At 54.6% G+C, this 16,065-nt stretch overlaps 6 protein-coding genes across 6 annotated transcripts; 3 read left to right on the plus strand and 3 right to left on the minus strand.

Annotated features, from left to right (window-relative positions):
- Positions 1–228: 228 nt before the first annotated feature.
- IE81DRAFT_320822 (NmrA-like protein) lies at positions 229–1,427 on the minus strand. The gene has a single exon (XM_025513148.1). It carries the CDS (start codon positions 1,255–1,257, stop codon positions 334–336), a length of 924 nt encoding a protein of 307 aa, XP_025372013.1. The 5' UTR covers positions 1,258–1,427; the 3' UTR covers positions 229–333.
- A 2,415-nt stretch (positions 1,428–3,842) lies between these two features.
- IE81DRAFT_286428 (hypothetical protein) lies at positions 3,843–4,622 on the plus strand (the record flags this gene model as incomplete). The annotated part of the gene is made up of 2 exons (XM_025511671.1): positions 3,843–4,205; positions 4,299–4,622. The coding sequence occupies 2 exons, from the start codon at positions 3,843–3,845 to the stop codon at positions 4,620–4,622; spliced, it is 687 nt and encodes a 228-aa protein (XP_025372014.1).
- A 583-nt stretch (positions 4,623–5,205) lies between these two features.
- On the minus strand, positions 5,206–7,853 carry IE81DRAFT_286427 (DUF221-domain-containing protein; the record flags this gene model as incomplete). The annotated part of the gene is made up of 2 exons (XM_025511670.1): positions 5,206–7,591; positions 7,690–7,853. 2 exons carry the CDS (start codon positions 7,851–7,853, stop codon positions 5,206–5,208), a joined length of 2,550 nt encoding a protein of 849 aa, XP_025372015.1.
- Positions 7,854–9,897: 2,044 nt separating this feature from the next.
- IE81DRAFT_240887 (hypothetical protein) lies at positions 9,898–10,499 on the plus strand. Its single transcript, XM_025511220.1, has one exon. It carries the CDS (start codon positions 9,986–9,988, stop codon positions 10,454–10,456), a length of 471 nt encoding a protein of 156 aa, XP_025372016.1. The 5' UTR covers positions 9,898–9,985; the 3' UTR covers positions 10,457–10,499.
- Positions 10,500–11,980: 1,481 nt separating this feature from the next.
- IE81DRAFT_240851 (Mov34-domain-containing protein) lies at positions 11,981–14,223 on the minus strand. The gene is made up of 5 exons (XM_025511219.1): positions 13,784–14,223; positions 13,412–13,652; positions 13,204–13,332; positions 12,574–13,139; positions 11,981–12,478 (listed from the first exon to the last, which is right to left on the minus strand). The coding sequence occupies exons 1-5, from the start codon at positions 13,960–13,962 to the stop codon at positions 12,346–12,348; spliced, it is 1,248 nt and encodes a 415-aa protein (XP_025372017.1). The 5' UTR covers positions 13,963–14,223; the 3' UTR covers positions 11,981–12,345.
- A 204-nt stretch (positions 14,224–14,427) lies between these two features.
- IE81DRAFT_240989 (hypothetical protein) lies at positions 14,428–15,958 on the plus strand. Its single transcript, XM_025511221.1, has 5 exons — positions 14,428–14,767; positions 14,894–14,991; positions 15,067–15,248; positions 15,338–15,438; positions 15,692–15,958. Exons 1-5 carry the CDS (start codon positions 14,665–14,667, stop codon positions 15,808–15,810), a joined length of 603 nt encoding a protein of 200 aa, XP_025372018.1. The 5' UTR covers positions 14,428–14,664; the 3' UTR covers positions 15,811–15,958.
- The last annotated feature ends 107 nt before the right edge of the window (positions 15,959–16,065 follow it).

Below are 16,065 nucleotides of genomic sequence, written 5' to 3' on the forward strand. Positions count from 1 at the left end.
GGCTTGCATCACCAGCATAAATCTCTGCATGGGCGAATAGGGATGGCGCAAAGTCTGAAAGCAGTCGTGAGTGAATCGGCGAAAGTGCACACTTAGTAGTCAAGGAGTCGGCGTGCTTCAAGTCATTTGGAACCACAGTATTGTAAGTGACTCGCAAACAAGGATACAAATCCGCACGCCGCACACAAAGATTCAAGATTAGAAAGAGTGCGAATGACAAAGAGCGGGCGGCTCGGCTCGGCTCGAGAGGATATCGTCGTGGTATAATTAGAGACCACGTAAGGATAGATGCGATACACATCCGAAGGCGATTGATAGCTCGCACCGTATTTGTCACTCCAGCTGGCGCTGTCTGAGATATGACCGCGCGTCTGTTACTGCAATGCCCTGAGCTGCATTGAATGTCTGCTCCTTGGTCCATGCCACTCCCGTATCGCGGGCAAAGGCGAGACGGTACTTGGAGACGAGATCGTCTGGACGCGATGCGGAATCGGAGCGGAGTTGATCCAAACTAAGCAAGACGCGCCTCACCTGGCGACCCAGGTGTTGCTCCACCACGTCCGCCAATTGAGTGTAGGACAAGGTATCTCCCGCCGTGAAGACCACCTGATTGCGGATGGGAGGCTCGTGCGCAAGGATGGCCGCAGTGAGCTTGCCAATATCCGCTGGCGTAGTGACTGTCAAGCGGTAATCCCAACTTCCTAGAGCGCGGACCTCTGCGCGCTCAAAATCGACCAGACCAAATGAGGGTTCGAAGAGGAAGCTGGTGAACATGCCTGAAGAGATGATGATCCATTGCGTCTTGGACTGTGCGCGCAGCATATCGCGCACGTCTAGCTGCTCATCCCACACTGGCTGTCCACTTCCTCTACCGATTACTTCGTAATCCACACCGAATTGCCATGGCACGTAGCGCTGCACATCAGCTTGAAGCACGGCCGTAGTGATCTTGCGTTGTGTGCCGGAGCCGCCCACAAAGCCAGAGCAGCAAATGACGGTGCTGTATGCCGCAAAGATGGATGCTAGAGCGTCAATGGAGTCATCGGCGAGATCGCCATGGACGACATCGGCTCCCTTGTCTTTGATGTGCTGCACCTTTCGCCTCCCTGCATCACTCGCAGTCGGGCGCAGGAGAACGTGGAGGGGATGCGGACTCGCCCCAGACGCGTGGGTCATCAGACCTTCGATGACGGCCAGCCCCAATTCTCCTGCCCCAATCACAAGGGTGCTGGAAGAAGATTTTTGTGGCTGCGACATGTCTGATACTTTGACAGAATCGGCACAAGGTAGCGGTCTAAGAGCAATCGGCTAATCGGCTAAGAGGATCGCTTGCGCACAGGACTGCGTGATATCGGAGAGGGATCGAAGAGGAAAGGAAGGTGGTGACGTGGGGTCTGGGTCATGCGTTACTACATCTTCGAGCTGTGCGACCACGCGTATGAAGGCGATGAGCAACATGAAGGAATCAATGCAATCGCTTCTAATTCATAGGGCTGGCTACATGCGGTCAGCTTACCCTCTGTTCCAAAACAACAATCGAAAGGTGTCATGCTCCTCTTCAACGCAAACGCAAGAGATGAGTCTTGAGTTTTGAGTCAAAAGTCTAATCAAGAATCTTTGATTTGGAATGGGGCGGTCTGACGCACGTGACTCGGCTCTCCGCCCTGACATCAACGATCACGTGAAGCCTCACTTTGGGCCGCTGATCACCGAAAGGCCGCGCGAATCACGAATTGATCTGATCTCGGTAGAGTTGGATTCAAAAATATAATCTTGAAATCCGATTATTTGATCGGAGGAGTGGCGTGTGAGTACGGCTAGCTAGCATTCAGCGGCGTGAATCAAGTCTTGAGTCTGACTGCGATCAAGACTCGCTCGTGACTTCAGTCGTAAGTGACTCGGATCTTCCGCTCCTGATTGATGGCCACACTACCAATCTCGACACTCCTCCGTCACTCATACTTCCCGTATAAACTGGTACGTACTTTGGCTCGGTCCGCGCGCCCGCCCTCTTCGATATATCCACATCACGCGCTGCTGGTCCCCCTTGGCGTGCATTGAACTCATTTCACGCGCTTCGGAACGCCACGCAAGTAGGCCACCAAGGCCCGAAATTGGAAGAGCGCGTGCATGCCTTTTCGATCAGCATCGGCAACGTATGTATCACCGACCTGATCAAGAAATTCAGAGTTCGCCGCAAGCTCTACTTCTTCCATCGATCAGATGGACTGAGATCCATTTGGAGCTCATTCATTGAGATCACCCAACAGTGATCGTCCTGACCTCAGCATCACTCCCTCATCACCTGGACCGTAGTCGATTCCCAGCAAACGTTCGTCCGCTTGATGCTGTTCGCGCCGACCTGCTTTCTCTCGCCATAAGGATTTTGGAACCTGAAGTCTGCAGGTTTCATTCTCGAGGAAGAGCGGCTCGATGGCTATGCAAGCGCATCAATCGCCCTTCTTTCCTCATTCACCTGTCAACACGACACACACACAGAACGGGGGCGGGGAAGGGGAGCACACGATTGGGCAAGCAGGCCCTGGACCTGGCACGAGAAGCATGGCGATGCAAATGCACCAAAGCGGAGACGTGAGTAGGTCTTTGAGGCTCGTACTCTGGAGATGTGTCACCATCTTGAGAGGAGTATAGTGGCGTTGGATGCAAATGCTTGGTACCACGAGCGCCTGGCGTCTGAAGCAGTCCCCCTACTAAGCATTATTGATTGGCAAGCGCTCGCGCACCTTGTTGTATCACGCTAGCGAATGTATGTGGTTGAGACGAAGGGAAGAGAGGGACAGAGGGACAGAGGGGGAGAGGAAGAGAGGAAGAGAGGAAGAGAGGAAGAGAGGAAGAGAGGAAGAGAGGAAGAGAGGAAGAGAGGTCATGTTTGCCATGCGAGTGAAACTCAACTTCGTGGCCGCCGCAAGCTCACGTATATACGCTTTCCGCTCGGCTCATTGCAGCATCTCGGCCACACCGCTGGATATGACGACCACTTCTCACGCGGCTCCTCCATTGCAAACAATGGGCATTTCGGCACTGCCTTTGGAGGCGCAGGAGGTGTTACAGCCGCCAGCTCTCCAGCTTTCTACATTTCTCACAGCAATTCTGGTGGCAGCTTTGGTGCTGCTTCAACCATTGCCGGACCATCCGCTTCCTCCTACGTGTCGGACTACGAGTCACATCACCCTCATCATCAAGCGCATACACCCGGCTCTTCTGCTCTGTGGAGCTCCGGTGGCTTCCATCATGACCCACACCGACCACCAGAAAGCTATGTAGATTATCAACATCCAGCTGGTAGCTTGCAAGGCACACATCCGTCCGGCATGAGCACGTACTACTCTTCGCCTTACGGAGGTCCACTAGGCGAAGGCGTGTCCCCTTATAGTCACCAGCAAGCCGCCTCAGCTCCACTATACAATGGCGCAGCAGATCCAGCTGGAACCTTGCCGTTCATGTTTGATGATCAGGACGACTCGGCAGGCGGCGGAACTGTACGTCCAAAAGCGCGGCGAGGCCCTGCAAAGAGGCGGAAGTTGGCAGAATCGGACGAAAGGCACGTCGGACGGGACGCTAAAAACAGCAAAAGTTTGGCACTCCGCGCAGGTGTTTCGAGCGGCGATCTAGCTCGAAGTCTGGTTCATAGCTGGCTCGAGCAGGGAGGTGGGCCAGGCAGTCCAATTGGAGGTGCCAACGTTCAGCGCTCCGGTGCCCGGCGCGCTGATGTGGGCTTGGGCGAAACGCTGTACACGGACGATGCTGCCAAGGCCAGCACGCTACTGGAAGGCGATGAACTTGAACAACACGTCACCTCCGACCCCCTATCAGGTTTCGACATGAGCGCTTCGCACATTGATGGCGCGGACGACGAGCCTTTGAGAGTGCGGGACGCAGCGCACCGAGATGTGGACACGCTGTACAAGAGCAATCTAGGTGATCATAGCCTCGATTCCGCAAAAGGGCTCATCGGCGAGGCGGACGGAGCACACTTGGACGCCAAGAGCGCCGTGCCTGCTGGCGATGGGGTCGCGGATGAAGAGCCGCTCTATGTCAATGCGAAGCAGTATCAGCGAATTTTGAAGCGCAGAGCGGCTCGTCAGAGGATAGAGAGAAAAAGAAGAATAGACATAGCGAGGACCACGCTGAAGAATGCCAAGGATGCTGGCGAGATGGACTTGAGCAGCTTCGATCTGACCAAGGTGAGCTTCTTCTTCAATCAATGCTCAGCTGCCCCGAGCCAAAGTTGTTCGCTGACAAGATTCGCTTCAATCCTAAACCTGTGTCACGTATAGCCGTATCAGCACGAGTCGCGGCACAAACACGCCATGCGTAGGCCGCGCGGACCGGGAGGACGTTTCCTCACAGCAGAAGAGATCAAAGCCAAAGAGGAGCAAGAGGAGCAAGAGCAAGAGCAAGCTTCAGGGGAACCAGGAATCATCTTGGACGAGAGGGACACGTCGCACGAGACTGCTGGGCTCGCGGGGCACGAAGATGCAAAGCACGCTTTTGGCTTTGATCAGGACGAGACTTGGGCTCTGCACGAGCAGGACGATTCGGCTCGTCGCGATGGGCATGTAGACCAAGACGACCTCGAGCTGCTCAACTTTGATGTTTAAGGAGGAGGGCGTGCAGCTCCAAGCAGCTTCCTGCTCAGCGGAGACGTCGTGTCAACTTCAGGCGACGCATGCACGCCTCGTAGTGGAGAGCCAAATTGCCGGCGATCGTGTTATTTCATGTACAATACCCACACTCGACGCTTTGGATATTGTAATCTTTGTCACGACGGACACACGATCGGGATGCAACTCTGTTCTCCTTTACACTATCAATGCGTGTCTTCTGGGCCTAAAATTCACATCTGATTGCCAACGGTGGTCAGCTGAGCCCTGTTGTCGCGTTCCAGTCATCACACTGACTAGCGCACACCTTTCGCTAGCCGTACTTTCTCATTGCGCGGTGTCTGCTGAAGCAGCACGGGTCAAGTGATGTTACACGAGAAGGTTCAAGCGTGCAAAAGATTAGCAAAGGAAAGTGTGAAAAGAAGAGCAGGAGTGGCAGATTGCTTTCTGGCTTGAAGGTGTAGGGTGGTAAAGGGGAGGCGTGGCGTGAAGCAGGGAAACGAGCTTGGTATACTGAATTTTCGAGTCGATAAGTCGGCACAGGCCAACCAATGTGCGACGTGATCCGCACGCGAGAAGCTTAGTTGAGCGTCTCGCCGGGAGGTACACGAGCGTCGGTAGTGATGCGACCCTTCTCGTTGACCTCGTTGTTCCTGTTCGTCGCCTCCAGACCGTGCCTCTGGGCTCCAGCAACAGCTGCGGATCCCAAGCCGAGGTTGTCGTTGGGGAACCAGAGCGTTCTCTGAGGATCCTTGGTAGCAGGATGCTGGAAAGCGAGCATGGGATCCTCTTCCGCATCCTCGTCCTCCACCAGATTAGTCTTGCTGTTAGGTCCATCGATGTCGATGGCCGTAGATCCGCCTGCAGCATGGGCCTGCGTCTTCTGCTTTTCTCCGGGAGAGGAGTTGGAGTCGTGACGAGTGGCTGCGTCGTCCAAGATGGCAGCCTTCTCCTCTTGCTCACTGGGAGCAAGAGAGAGCGGGTAGGCGGTAAAGAGGTCGCCGAAAGAATTGAACAGCGTGTAATGGAACATGGCGACGAGAATGATAAGGACGATCATGAATGCGCCTTCAGGGATGGCAGATTGGTTGAGCTGATCGTCTTGAGCCACGAAGAAGAGAACAGTGAGAATGACCATCTCCAGGTAGAGAGCATAGAAGAGCTGCGCGCAAGCTTTGGGAAAGAATAGACCTCCAGTCTCCTTCTCGGGCTTGACGTCGTAGACGTAAAGATAGAGGTACTTGTAAAGCAAGAAGAAGAGGATGAAAGAGACGCTGGCAAACCCTGCCGTTACTGGCGCGGTGACCATGTAGCCGATGGCGATGACACTGAGCAAGCTGGTCACGGGGAAAGTGGTACCCATAGCAGGCGATCCCATGTCGTTCTGGATGTGCCAGACGCTTCGGGGCGTGGAGTTGAGGAGGAAAGCCTTGACGTAGAAAATTGCGAGGGGCACAATCTGCATGAAGCCGGATGCTGCACCGGTCAGACCTTGAAGGGCAATGTAAGACAGGAAGAAGATGGAAGCGCCCGGGATGTATTTCGCGAGGAGAGCGGGCAGCCCTTGAGGATTTGAAAGAGCGTCGACAATCGGGCCCACACCCTGCGCGACACCAGAGAAAATGGTGAGGAAGAGGAAGTTGTTGAGGATCTGGAAGAGGAAGAATCGGTCCATCAAGCTAAGCTCGATGCCCGTGTACGTCGGCACTCCAGAGAGTCTGGCGAAGAGTCGGAGCACAATTGGCAGGAGCATGTTGAGCACGGCAAGGAAGACCGTGGGCAGAATACCTTGAATGATACCGCTTGCGGGCTCGATCATGCACATCCAAGCCAACCAAGAGACGTCTGAACACAGGCCGGTAAGATTGGACACGATACCCACGAAACCCACTGGAATGATCCAGAAGATGACGAGACCAAGCGTGGCAGCCCAAAAGATGGCTGTGCGGATCTTTTGCTCGTAAGGGTTCATGTTCAGGTTGGGCCAGACGATGTCGCCGGGGTGAGCAGAGCCGTAGTGAGAAGCCATGCGGTAAGGCTGGTGGTGAGCGTGAGCCTTGAGGGCCATCGCTGCTGCGATCTGACGATTGAAGAGGATGAATGCGCTGTTCTGTGGTGGGAAGCGCTCAAAGTCGGTGAGGTTCTCGCGCTGGTCGCCGATTTCCTTGTTGAGTCTGGCGATTTCCTCGCGTGCCCACTCGATCGTGTCGACCTTCTCTCCAAAGCAGCCGAGGGCGCCGAGCTTGTGACTAGGTCGCTCTTTGCGAGTCACGTACTTGTCTGCGGCCTCGACGGTCATCTCGCTGTCGGTTGCGTGCTCCTCGCCGCCAGCTTGCACCTTGCCCTTGCGGACCTTCTTAAGAGCGAGCTTGACGAGCTTGGCTTCGGCTGACTCGAGCTTGTTGAGAGCCTTGCTGCGGTCCTGTACGAGTTCTGGCAAGTCCTTGAGGTTGCGGTTAAGCCAGATCTTTGCAACACCTCCAGGAAGCTGACCGTACATCTTCTCTAGCCTACGCTCAGAGAGATAGTCGTTGGGCACACCCGTGATGAGAATGGTCTTGGCTTGGGCTGACTGACTGTACTTCGGCGAGACGAGCCATTGCTGACGCCTCTGAACGAAGAGGCTGAGACGCTTGCGGATGTTGTACAAAATCCAGAATGTGACGATCCATTGTGCAAAGAGCACACCAATGTAACGCAACTGCTCACGTCTCGGTGTACCGACATTGCCGAAAGTGAACATGTCAAAGCCGGTCTTGCCACCAGTGGACTGAACAGAGTACAGGGGCATGAGGAACACCCAGGTGAAACCCCAGATGGGCACGAAAATCCAGATCATCATCTCCAAGTAGTCGACGAATTGAAACGCGTCGATTCCCTGATTTGAGATTATTTCGGTGGTGGGCGTCTTGAGATACTGCGGGACCCAGCCAAAGAGGCTCTTTGGCAGAGGTTGAGTGCGCTCACTGCAGATTGAGAGTGAGATGAGCGTCAAAGGATAGGGTGAGTAAAGGATCCTTGGCGAAATCGCCTCGTCTCGTCTCTCCCGCCCTCGAGCACTCACTTTCGGGGACCGAGAACACTCTTTGGTTGGTAAATGCGCGGGAAACGGGGTCTGAGAAGAAAGAAGACGAGAATCTCCACACCAAAGATAACGCCGTTAAGAATGAGGGAGGAGACGACGGTGGAAGTGGATGCTGAGCTCGGGTCGTTGTCTTGTTGAGCCATCACTGCGGATGGCAGGGCGCTGAGGGCGAAGAGAGCTGCTGCCAGGCTCGGCAGCGCTGGTGGAAACGCCATGGTGTGAAGCGTGTTCGCGACGCGACTTGCGGACACCTGGGGTTGCTACACAGGCAAGTGATGATGGGTGGTGATTGAGCGAGGTGGACGCAAAGCAGACTGCGAAGAGATCGATCCCTTGTTATAAACGATTGTGATGCGACTCGTCTCACGACGAGCCGGACTTTGAAAAGAGTGAAGGCGGAGGGGGAAGGGGCTAGATCGAGAGAAGAGGCGGGCGGGAAGGAGCAGAGCCTCATCAGTGTGAGTACCAGATGCCGCGTGCCTTGACGGAAGCGATTTGTGAGCAGTCTCACGCCGCGTGCGGGCTCAGGGTTTGGTTGTGCGCAACGCGAGTGGCACGTCGGCAGTGGATGAGCGAAGGAGCAGAGGCCGAACGGACGGAGGCGCGCGGTGGGGGGGCCAGCTATAGGCGCGCGTAAGGAAAAACTCCGCGCTAAGCTACGTCAGAGGATGAAGTAATTCAAGCGCTTGTGTGCAGCTCTTCTATGCTTGGCTCCAGCAGCAGCCAGTCAGCAGCCACTCTTGGTCTTCTCTCGCTGCGCTCGTATCCAGGGAGATCGATGCGGCGAGGCATCGGGGCAGCAACCGCAAATAAGCACCAGAAAGATCGTGGGCGCGTCGGGTATGCGCGAACGCAAGCGACAAAGAACCCCGAAAGCAGCTCACCTTAGGTTCTCGGTTGAGGCGGCGGCAGCAGAATGCCAGCAGAGCTAGAGGATGCATGCCGAATGGTGTTCTGTGCGAGTGCGCGAATGCGCGAGATTGCGAGAGGCAGGGAGGGCCCTGACCTGCAAGACTGATCGCTTTGACCTTCTACTGCAGAGGGTTACCGCTGAATGTCCGCGTCGGGTCGCTTTCCCAAAGCGCGCTAAGCCAAGCATGGCAAGGCAATCCTTTCCATCAGCGCGGGCGACGATTGCGGTGCATCACTTTGCAGGCCGGCGTTCAGATCGAAGCCTGAACGTGCGTGCGTGCGCGCGTGGATCATCGACGTCCGTTGCAGTCAGTCACCAGTGAGTCGGTGCGTATGTCTTGCCGGCAGCATAACGGTGCTGAGATACGTCTAGCAGGAACCCAACGGCCACGGCACGCCATCTCGCGGAACTGCTGTGGACGCATCGCAACTACAAGATTCGCAGCCTCATCAACGCAATCAAGTCTTGGCTTCTACGCCGCGTATATGTCGCTACGTGTTCCCAACATATGCCGCGGCGAAATTCGATCAAGCGCCAGATCGAGATCGAGCCGTCCTGACTCGAATGTTTTGCATGCGTTCACGTTGTCGCATATTCCACAAAGGCATTGCGACGTGCGAAGCGAATCACGAATGCATGCATGCTTGCAGCTGATGCCGTTGCCGTAGCCCATACTGTAGCACGATATACCACGCCGAGATATCTCCAATCTCACCGAATGACCGCTCGGACCTCTCAATTCGACTGCTATATTATTCACGATTATCATTAACATGACGACGCGCGGCTGAAAGAACGATGTCCGCCTCCGCAGACCCTTATGATGGCTACGCAAACATGACCGGGTCCTTTTTTGTAGCGGCGACCAAAAATGTGTGATCCCATACATAGCCTCGCGCAGGTCTCGGCTCGACTGGTTTCAAACTCCGTCGAATGCGGTGCATGGTGCTGCTGCTGCGTGCGCGTGATGCTAATTGTTGCATCCTCCGTACAGTAAACATGAACGACTCTGACTCGTGCATATCTCTATCATACTTTGAATCACGAGCATTCCGCCCGCAGGGGCTGTTGTATATAAGCTCGGTGCTGCTGGTGCAATTGAAAAAGTCACCAACATGCTGCGCACAAGTCGTCAGCCACCAGATCAACTGGAAACAAAGGAAGTATATACGAGTCACGAATTGATCGAGCTCGTCGCAGAGAGATCCTTGACGATGGTCCAAATCCAGGTTGGTGCTGATGCATATCGTGTTGCCGCTTAGCTGATCCTCGACATCCATCGCGCTTGCAGCCAAAGCAGCAGGCAGGCACTCCGACTCACGGTAACTGTAACTGCTGCATGGCTACTGGTGGCACAGTGCAATGCTGGTACCGTACCGCTCCACTGGGGCAACCCTAGAGGTGGCTTGGGAACGCCCGCACTCCCTTTCCGGCCTAACGAGGTTAGCGTGGCAACTTGCGAGCGCAATATCTGCATGCCGTCGTTCGGGGGAAAGTCACGGGAACGTGCAAGCTCGGCAGGGGCGTGAGTATGAAGGAGACCGGCTCACTCAAAGACTCAAAAACTGCAACAGGCGACTGCCTGTACTTTCGACTCTCGATCCACGTCGAGGTGATGGACACCGCGAGTGCTTCGTGGGATCGACGTACAACCAAGCTGCTTGGTCTCGAACCAGCATTTGCGAAGGTCTCATCGAAAGACTTGCGATACCTGATTCAAATTTGTTCGCGATTTTGATCCGCCCATTGTTCGTGACTTTTGATTGTCGTCCGACGCTCGGCCCCTCACCTCTGTCTCGCCCAAGCCTAGACAAAAACGGAGTCCGCATCTGAGTTTGACACACAGCGAAGTTCATCTTTGAGATGCATTCGTGAGTCATGAATGAGTGTATAGAAAGCCGTGTGTGATTCTGAAGTGATGCTTGATCATCCGGCACTTGTTGTAAATGCTACCTTTGTTAGGGTCTTGGGTCCTATAGCAGCGCGAGCAAGCAACTCCGGCAAGGAGGCGGTGCTAGATCGGCCTCGGCCCCGTTTGGACTGCGAGGGCTCCGTGTTTGAGGCCTGCTGAGGAAGACAAGGTGAACCATGTCGCAGACGGCGGGTACAGAGGCGCGCAGGACCCTTACCGCTAGCTGCGAACCAACACGTCGGGGTCCGAATGATCAGAATGAGGAAATCGGACCAAATGCCATCCATTCACAGTTTTGAGTTCGCGCTTCGTGACTATTCGTCATTCGTGATTTTACGATGCTGGGTCCTGAGCCTGCACTCGTGACTTGATGCTGAGTCCTGAGCTTGCACTCGTGACTTGCTAGCTGTTCTGGACTTGACTCTGACTGCTGATCAACATGGGTAATCGTGAATCATTATGCTCAGAGCTCAACATGGCAAGCTTACGAAATCAGCCTCCGGGCCCGTCGATGCTGTCAATCACGAATGTTGGAGCGTGCCAAGCTTCGACAAGGACTGCCCTTCATCGGCCTCGCTTAGAGCTGGCGATGTGGACGGCTCGAAGTCGAGAGGCACGATTCCTCTGCATGCGATTCGCTTGCATGGGTAGCAATCACTGGATGGGTGGACATGACGTCATGTATGATCGTGATGCGTATAGAAGCGCGACCGCTTGCGCGTCTGCACAGCTTGAAGTCGTGATGAGTCTGAGCGTGACTCCTCGATCACCGTTCGGCCTCCTCGTACACCTTGACTCGCGCTCGCGACCGACCACTCACGACTAATTGTCTCGATCATCCTATCCTTCTCCGTAGGAGTCTTGCATCCAGCAGACTCTGATCAGTCGCTCGGACTGGTCAGTGGCAGTCGTAAATGACAGAGAATGCGTGCTCAAGGCGTTGAGAGATGGGCTTCGCCTCGTCGTGCTCAAGTGTGGGCCCATACAAGATTCGGTGAAACCACCAGTGTGGTCGAGCGTGACCGCTTGCGGTCAAAAGTCGCGCTAAACGGTCGTCGCTCGCGTCTTTGGAGCACACCATCTAGCCAGCGTGTTGGGGATTCTTGATTCGATTGCAAGGATTTGCACGCCGAGTGCCACGAAGCCGAAAGTCACAACAGTCAAATACCCACGCCAGCTGATCCACATCTCATCAAGATGTGCGCAACAGCCACGCAGATGTTGCCGATATCATAGCAGCACCGCACTGCACGATTGTGACTTCCGCTTTGCTTTGAGTGCCCTACTACTATTGGCCCACTATCAATGAATTTACCAGCCCTCGCGACTGTATGAGTGGCAATCGGCACCCGTCTCGGCACCAGTAGCAATCGCGCCGAGCCTTGGCGCTCAGACCTGCAAAGTATTCACACGCCTCGCGTGGCAAAGTCTGTCACGAGTCGTGAGTGTCCATGAATCCATCAGGATATCATGCGCCTTGTACTAAACATCCCACGCCAGCTTGACCAGTCCTTTCGGATGAGGGGCTTGCCGATTCCAGCTTGAACATCAGATCAAATTCTCGAACGGATCAGCCAGATCTCCTCGACCAACACCATGCACTCAGAACGTGCAATCATTAGGTCTTGAGATCATCGTCTTGAGTGTGAAAAACGAGGCAACTCCTCTCGAATGACTTCGTCTCAGTAGACTACACCGCGCCTTTTGAGTTTGAAGTTTTGGAGGATCCACTGATTGCGTAGGGCACCCTCAGCCAGCTCTACCTCGCAGGCAGCCAGCTCCACCTCGCAGGCAACCAGGCATCGTCTCTCTAAGACGCAACATTGATCTGTTCTTGCCCTTTCCTCGACGCTCCTTGGCCTCGATCTCCAGCCAGATTGAATAGCGTATGTTTGAGGTTCTGCGCCAAGATTCCGTGGGAGGCTTCGTCCGAAATTCTGATTCTGTGCGACAGGAACCGAGGCCGTCATGGTCGAGCCGTGTGAGCATGGTGAACATGTCGGACGCCCCATACGCCAACAACCTCTTCTCTACTCACGCGTCTCTAGCAGCTCTGGCCAGCGGTGTCTCCTCTTCACGTTTGCCAATCTCTTCCTGCCACTTGGCAAGTCTTTGAGGCGTCAACTTGACGTCCCTGTGCTTCGCGTTCGCCCCTTGCGTTACCGCATTAGATCCTTCGTTGGACGCGGAAGAAAGAGCATGCGGTCCTTGCTCGTCGTCTGCTTCCAGATCTTCCTTGCTCAAAGGAGCTATAGCCGAGCTTCTCTGTCTGACGCTGGGATAAGCTTTGCTCAATTTATCCGACAAATCCTTGATTTGACCCGTAGCGTACGATCGATTGACCACCAATGGACTTTGACTTAGCGTGGACGCCCAGTATTTGTTCCACAACAGGTCCAGCAGGGAGGTGTCTAGACTGCTTTTGAAGTGCTCGATCGTCAAGGGATAATAGCTGTTGGCATGAACTCCGAAATCTTCGATCTTGGACAGTGGAATGGATTGATATTCGGACGGACCTGCTGAGGGTGGTTTGTACCCTTCCGGGTACGTTCGGAATGCTCCAATGTCCACTTTGCCGGCGGAGATGGTACGGTTCGGATCGATCTGCAATCACATCGTGCGGGTCAATCAGCATCACTTCTGGCTCCGGATGCCAGTGATCACTCACCACTACCGCCACGAATGGATCTTGAAATTGCTGATTGGTCATCTGGGTGGCGACGTCGATGCCGGAAAGCCAACAGCCATACCCAGGGTGGGAGTGATACCACCCAATGATGTTTTCCATTTGCCCGACCTGCGACGGATATCTTGAGGCTCAGCACCTACGCACTCGGACCACTCAGAGCTGATTCAACATCCTCATTCTCACTCACCGCCTTGCTGCTCTCTAGGAACTCGACCATGTACTCGTACGCTTCATTCTGAGCATTGACTCTGGTTTCTGTTCCTTGCACGGGTAGGGCAAATGCATCCATGATCACCAGCGTTCTAGTGACTGGATCCACCTTTCCACGCATCAATCCCATCACTTCGAATATCCCACCCGAGCGCGCATGCATTACCATCTTGATCAACGCTACAGCAGAGATGCGCACCCTCTGGAAGAAGTGTGGGCTGCAGAAGAGGTTGACCGCACAAGACGCGTGGGGCAGTGTGAGCGAGATTCGAGCTCGAGGCAGGGCGAGACAGGGCGGGCTACCGTAGCCTTGTTTGGGCAGTCTCAATGCTGTCCACATTTGACTCACTCCTTCTTCCAAGGGCTCTCGTTCAATATCCTTCTCTGCTCGTCCGCATCGTACGCAAAGACCGAATCTGTAGCATCCAATGTGATCACATCGTTGAGAATATCAAAAGTCTTGAGAGCCGTGGTTGACGATGAGGATGCGCCTTGAATGGCAGAGCTTGGAGCTGTCTCGAGCGCCATGCTTGCCGTGTTGTTGGCAGGCAAGAAGGTGACTTGCTCTTGATCCTTGATTGCGATGCAGCCTCTGCTCACGAGACAAGTCTGTAGTGCAACACCGGGGGGTCAGCGCACGGCTGTCGAAGAAGCTAGCAAAAGACACGGACAGGGTGGTGCGGTGTAAATCAAAGAGAGAGATTCAGAGCGGTCGATGATTCTTGATTGCCTTTTTGCTGGTGAGGCTACATCACCAGAGATCACTCTGACTACTTTATTCACGATTCGTGACTGATTGCATGAGCAGCACTAATCACGAATCACAATGCGTGCAGCGTGATGCAGCAGCAGCCCCCATCCGCGCACGGACTCGTGACCCGTTCGTATTCTCCAATCGTGAATCGCGCGCCAACTTGACTTTCACCCGCGCAAGGACTCAAAGATTTTGAGAAGCTTCGCAGCATGTATGCTGCCTTCGACCACTTCGTTACACCTTCGCGTACGTACAAAGCCGAGCATTGCGTGTTTGCGCAGGACGGACAAGCTGACTTCGTTCTCCGTGTGCTGTCGAGCGCTCCAGAAAAGCCTCGATCGCTCGCATCACCAATCCACGACTCTTAGCGCCTCCCCGATCTCCTCTGAGGAGGCAGAACATCCGACCTGATCAGGAAGAAGGGGAAACCTTCACTCCTCTCGACGACTGACCCGGACAACTTGCTATATTGCACGATGGATCCACGCTTCGCATCCGGTAGCGGACCAAAGCCATACTCGTCGGGTGGAGTAGGCAGCAGGTTCGTCAGTTCCGACGCGCTGGAAGAAGCTCAACAGAGTGAGTGTCGCCAGACAAAACAAACATCATCGCACCCATACAGCACCTAGATCAAGGAAGTCGGTTGCTCATAGCGACTAGTGGCTGATACCAAGCTACCCGCACCTGTCTCGGGCTCGAGTGCAGAGAAGGAGGAAGAAAGAAGAGCTGCGTACGCTAGAACTGGACAAGCACCGCCGCCGACCGAGGACGATCAGCCTTACGATCCTCGTACATTATACGAAGTGAGTGCTCCAGTGCTCGGTCTGCGCCCTTAGCCCGCTCCTTACATGCCAAACTCAATGCTCTCCGGCGCTCAGCGTCTTCAAGCGCAAAAAGCTGCCAAACAAGAAGCATTCGATGAGAAGTACAAGCTGTCGAATCAATTCAGAGGGATAGATGACGAGGAGAGCGTCTTTCTGTCCGATGTTCAGGACGAGAGACGAAGGGAAGAGGCGGAGAAGAAAAAGAAGGAGCTCGAAGAGCTCAAAGCGTTCAGATTGTGAGTCTTGGTGTTTCGCGCTCATTTGTCGAATTCAGCACAGCCCAAGGGCATCTTTGCGAAGGGCACCGCAGATCTGAGAACCGCAGGTCTTTGCCTTACACCACATGCCTCGTGACGCTTCATGCCACTCGTGATGCTCGACGAGCCCAGAGCTGCCATGCGCAAGAGTCCCACGCCGCCTCCTCTAGTCTCTGCCACCGGCACTTCCAGCACTACAAACGCTGGTCCATCCACGGCGCCTTCTAATGCAGCTTCAGCCACCCTGCCTCCTCTCGCACCATCGAGCAACACAAGCGGCAGGAAATCCGCTACGAAGAGAAAGAGGGAAGGTTTTGCCGGTGTGGTGAGAAAGAAGACTGCTGCTGCTGCTGCTGTCGTCGCCGTTCCCACCGCCGCCACCACCAAGCAAACCAGCGAGAAGGACAAGGAAAACCCTCAAGAGGCGGCAACAAACAGCGATGAGCAGGCGGGAAGCAATTCGTCCGCGGAAATTACTGTCCCGAAGTCAGCCGCGGAGAAGGCGACGGGCGATCCAATCGCGCCGACCTCGGAACGGTAAAAGGAATGCGTGGCGAAATCAAAGTCACGCATGAGGCAAAGCAGATTGTAGTAGCAAAGGACACCAACGCCCGCAACACAATGTCATCAGAAGGTCTCAATCCGATGTACCTTTTTTTGTTCTCATTAGCTTCGACATCCTTGCTTGCGTGTGCAGTGTAATGTATGCGGGGGCTCCAACAGAGCTAGCGAGGAAAAGAGGAGAAGCATTTACAAGAAAAGGTGAAGAGCATGCTCGACAGATGTGAGGTGTCAA

This window comes from Ceraceosorus guamensis, assembly GCF_003144195.1.
Source record: "Ceraceosorus guamensis strain MCA 4658 unplaced genomic scaffold IE81scaffold_8, whole genome shotgun sequence".
Classification (NCBI taxonomy): domain Eukaryota; kingdom Fungi; phylum Basidiomycota; class Exobasidiomycetes; order Ceraceosorales; family Ceraceosoraceae; genus Ceraceosorus; species Ceraceosorus guamensis.

Coding starts and splice junctions, on each gene's coding strand:
- IE81DRAFT_320822 (XM_025513148.1), bottom strand. CDS start 1,257: ATGTCGCAGCCACAAAAATCTTCTTCCAGCACCCTTGTGATTGGGGCA.
- IE81DRAFT_240887 (XM_025511220.1), top strand. CDS start 9,986: ATGCTGGTACCGTACCGCTCCACTGGGGCAACCCTAGAGGTGGCTTGG.
- IE81DRAFT_240851 (XM_025511219.1), bottom strand. CDS start 13,962: ATGGCGCTCGAGACAGCTCCAAGCTCTGCCATTCAAGGCGCATCCTCA. Junction 13,653..13,783: donor GAGAGCCCTTGGAAGAAGGA/GTGAGTCAAATG, acceptor CCTCTTCTGCAG/CCCACACTTCTTCCAGAGGG. Junction 13,333..13,411: donor TCCTAGAGAGCAGCAAGGCG/GTGAGTGAGAAT, acceptor TATCCGTCGCAG/GTCGGGCAAATGGAAAACAT.
- IE81DRAFT_240989 (XM_025511221.1), top strand. CDS start 14,665: ATGGATCCACGCTTCGCATCCGGTAGCGGACCAAAGCCATACTCGTCG. Junction 14,768..14,893: donor GCTGGAAGAAGCTCAACAGA/GTGAGTGTCGCC, acceptor GCTCGAGTGCAG/AGAAGGAGGAAGAAAGAAGA. Junction 14,992..15,066: donor ATCCTCGTACATTATACGAA/GTGAGTGCTCCA, acceptor TCCGGCGCTCAG/CGTCTTCAAGCGCAAAAAGC.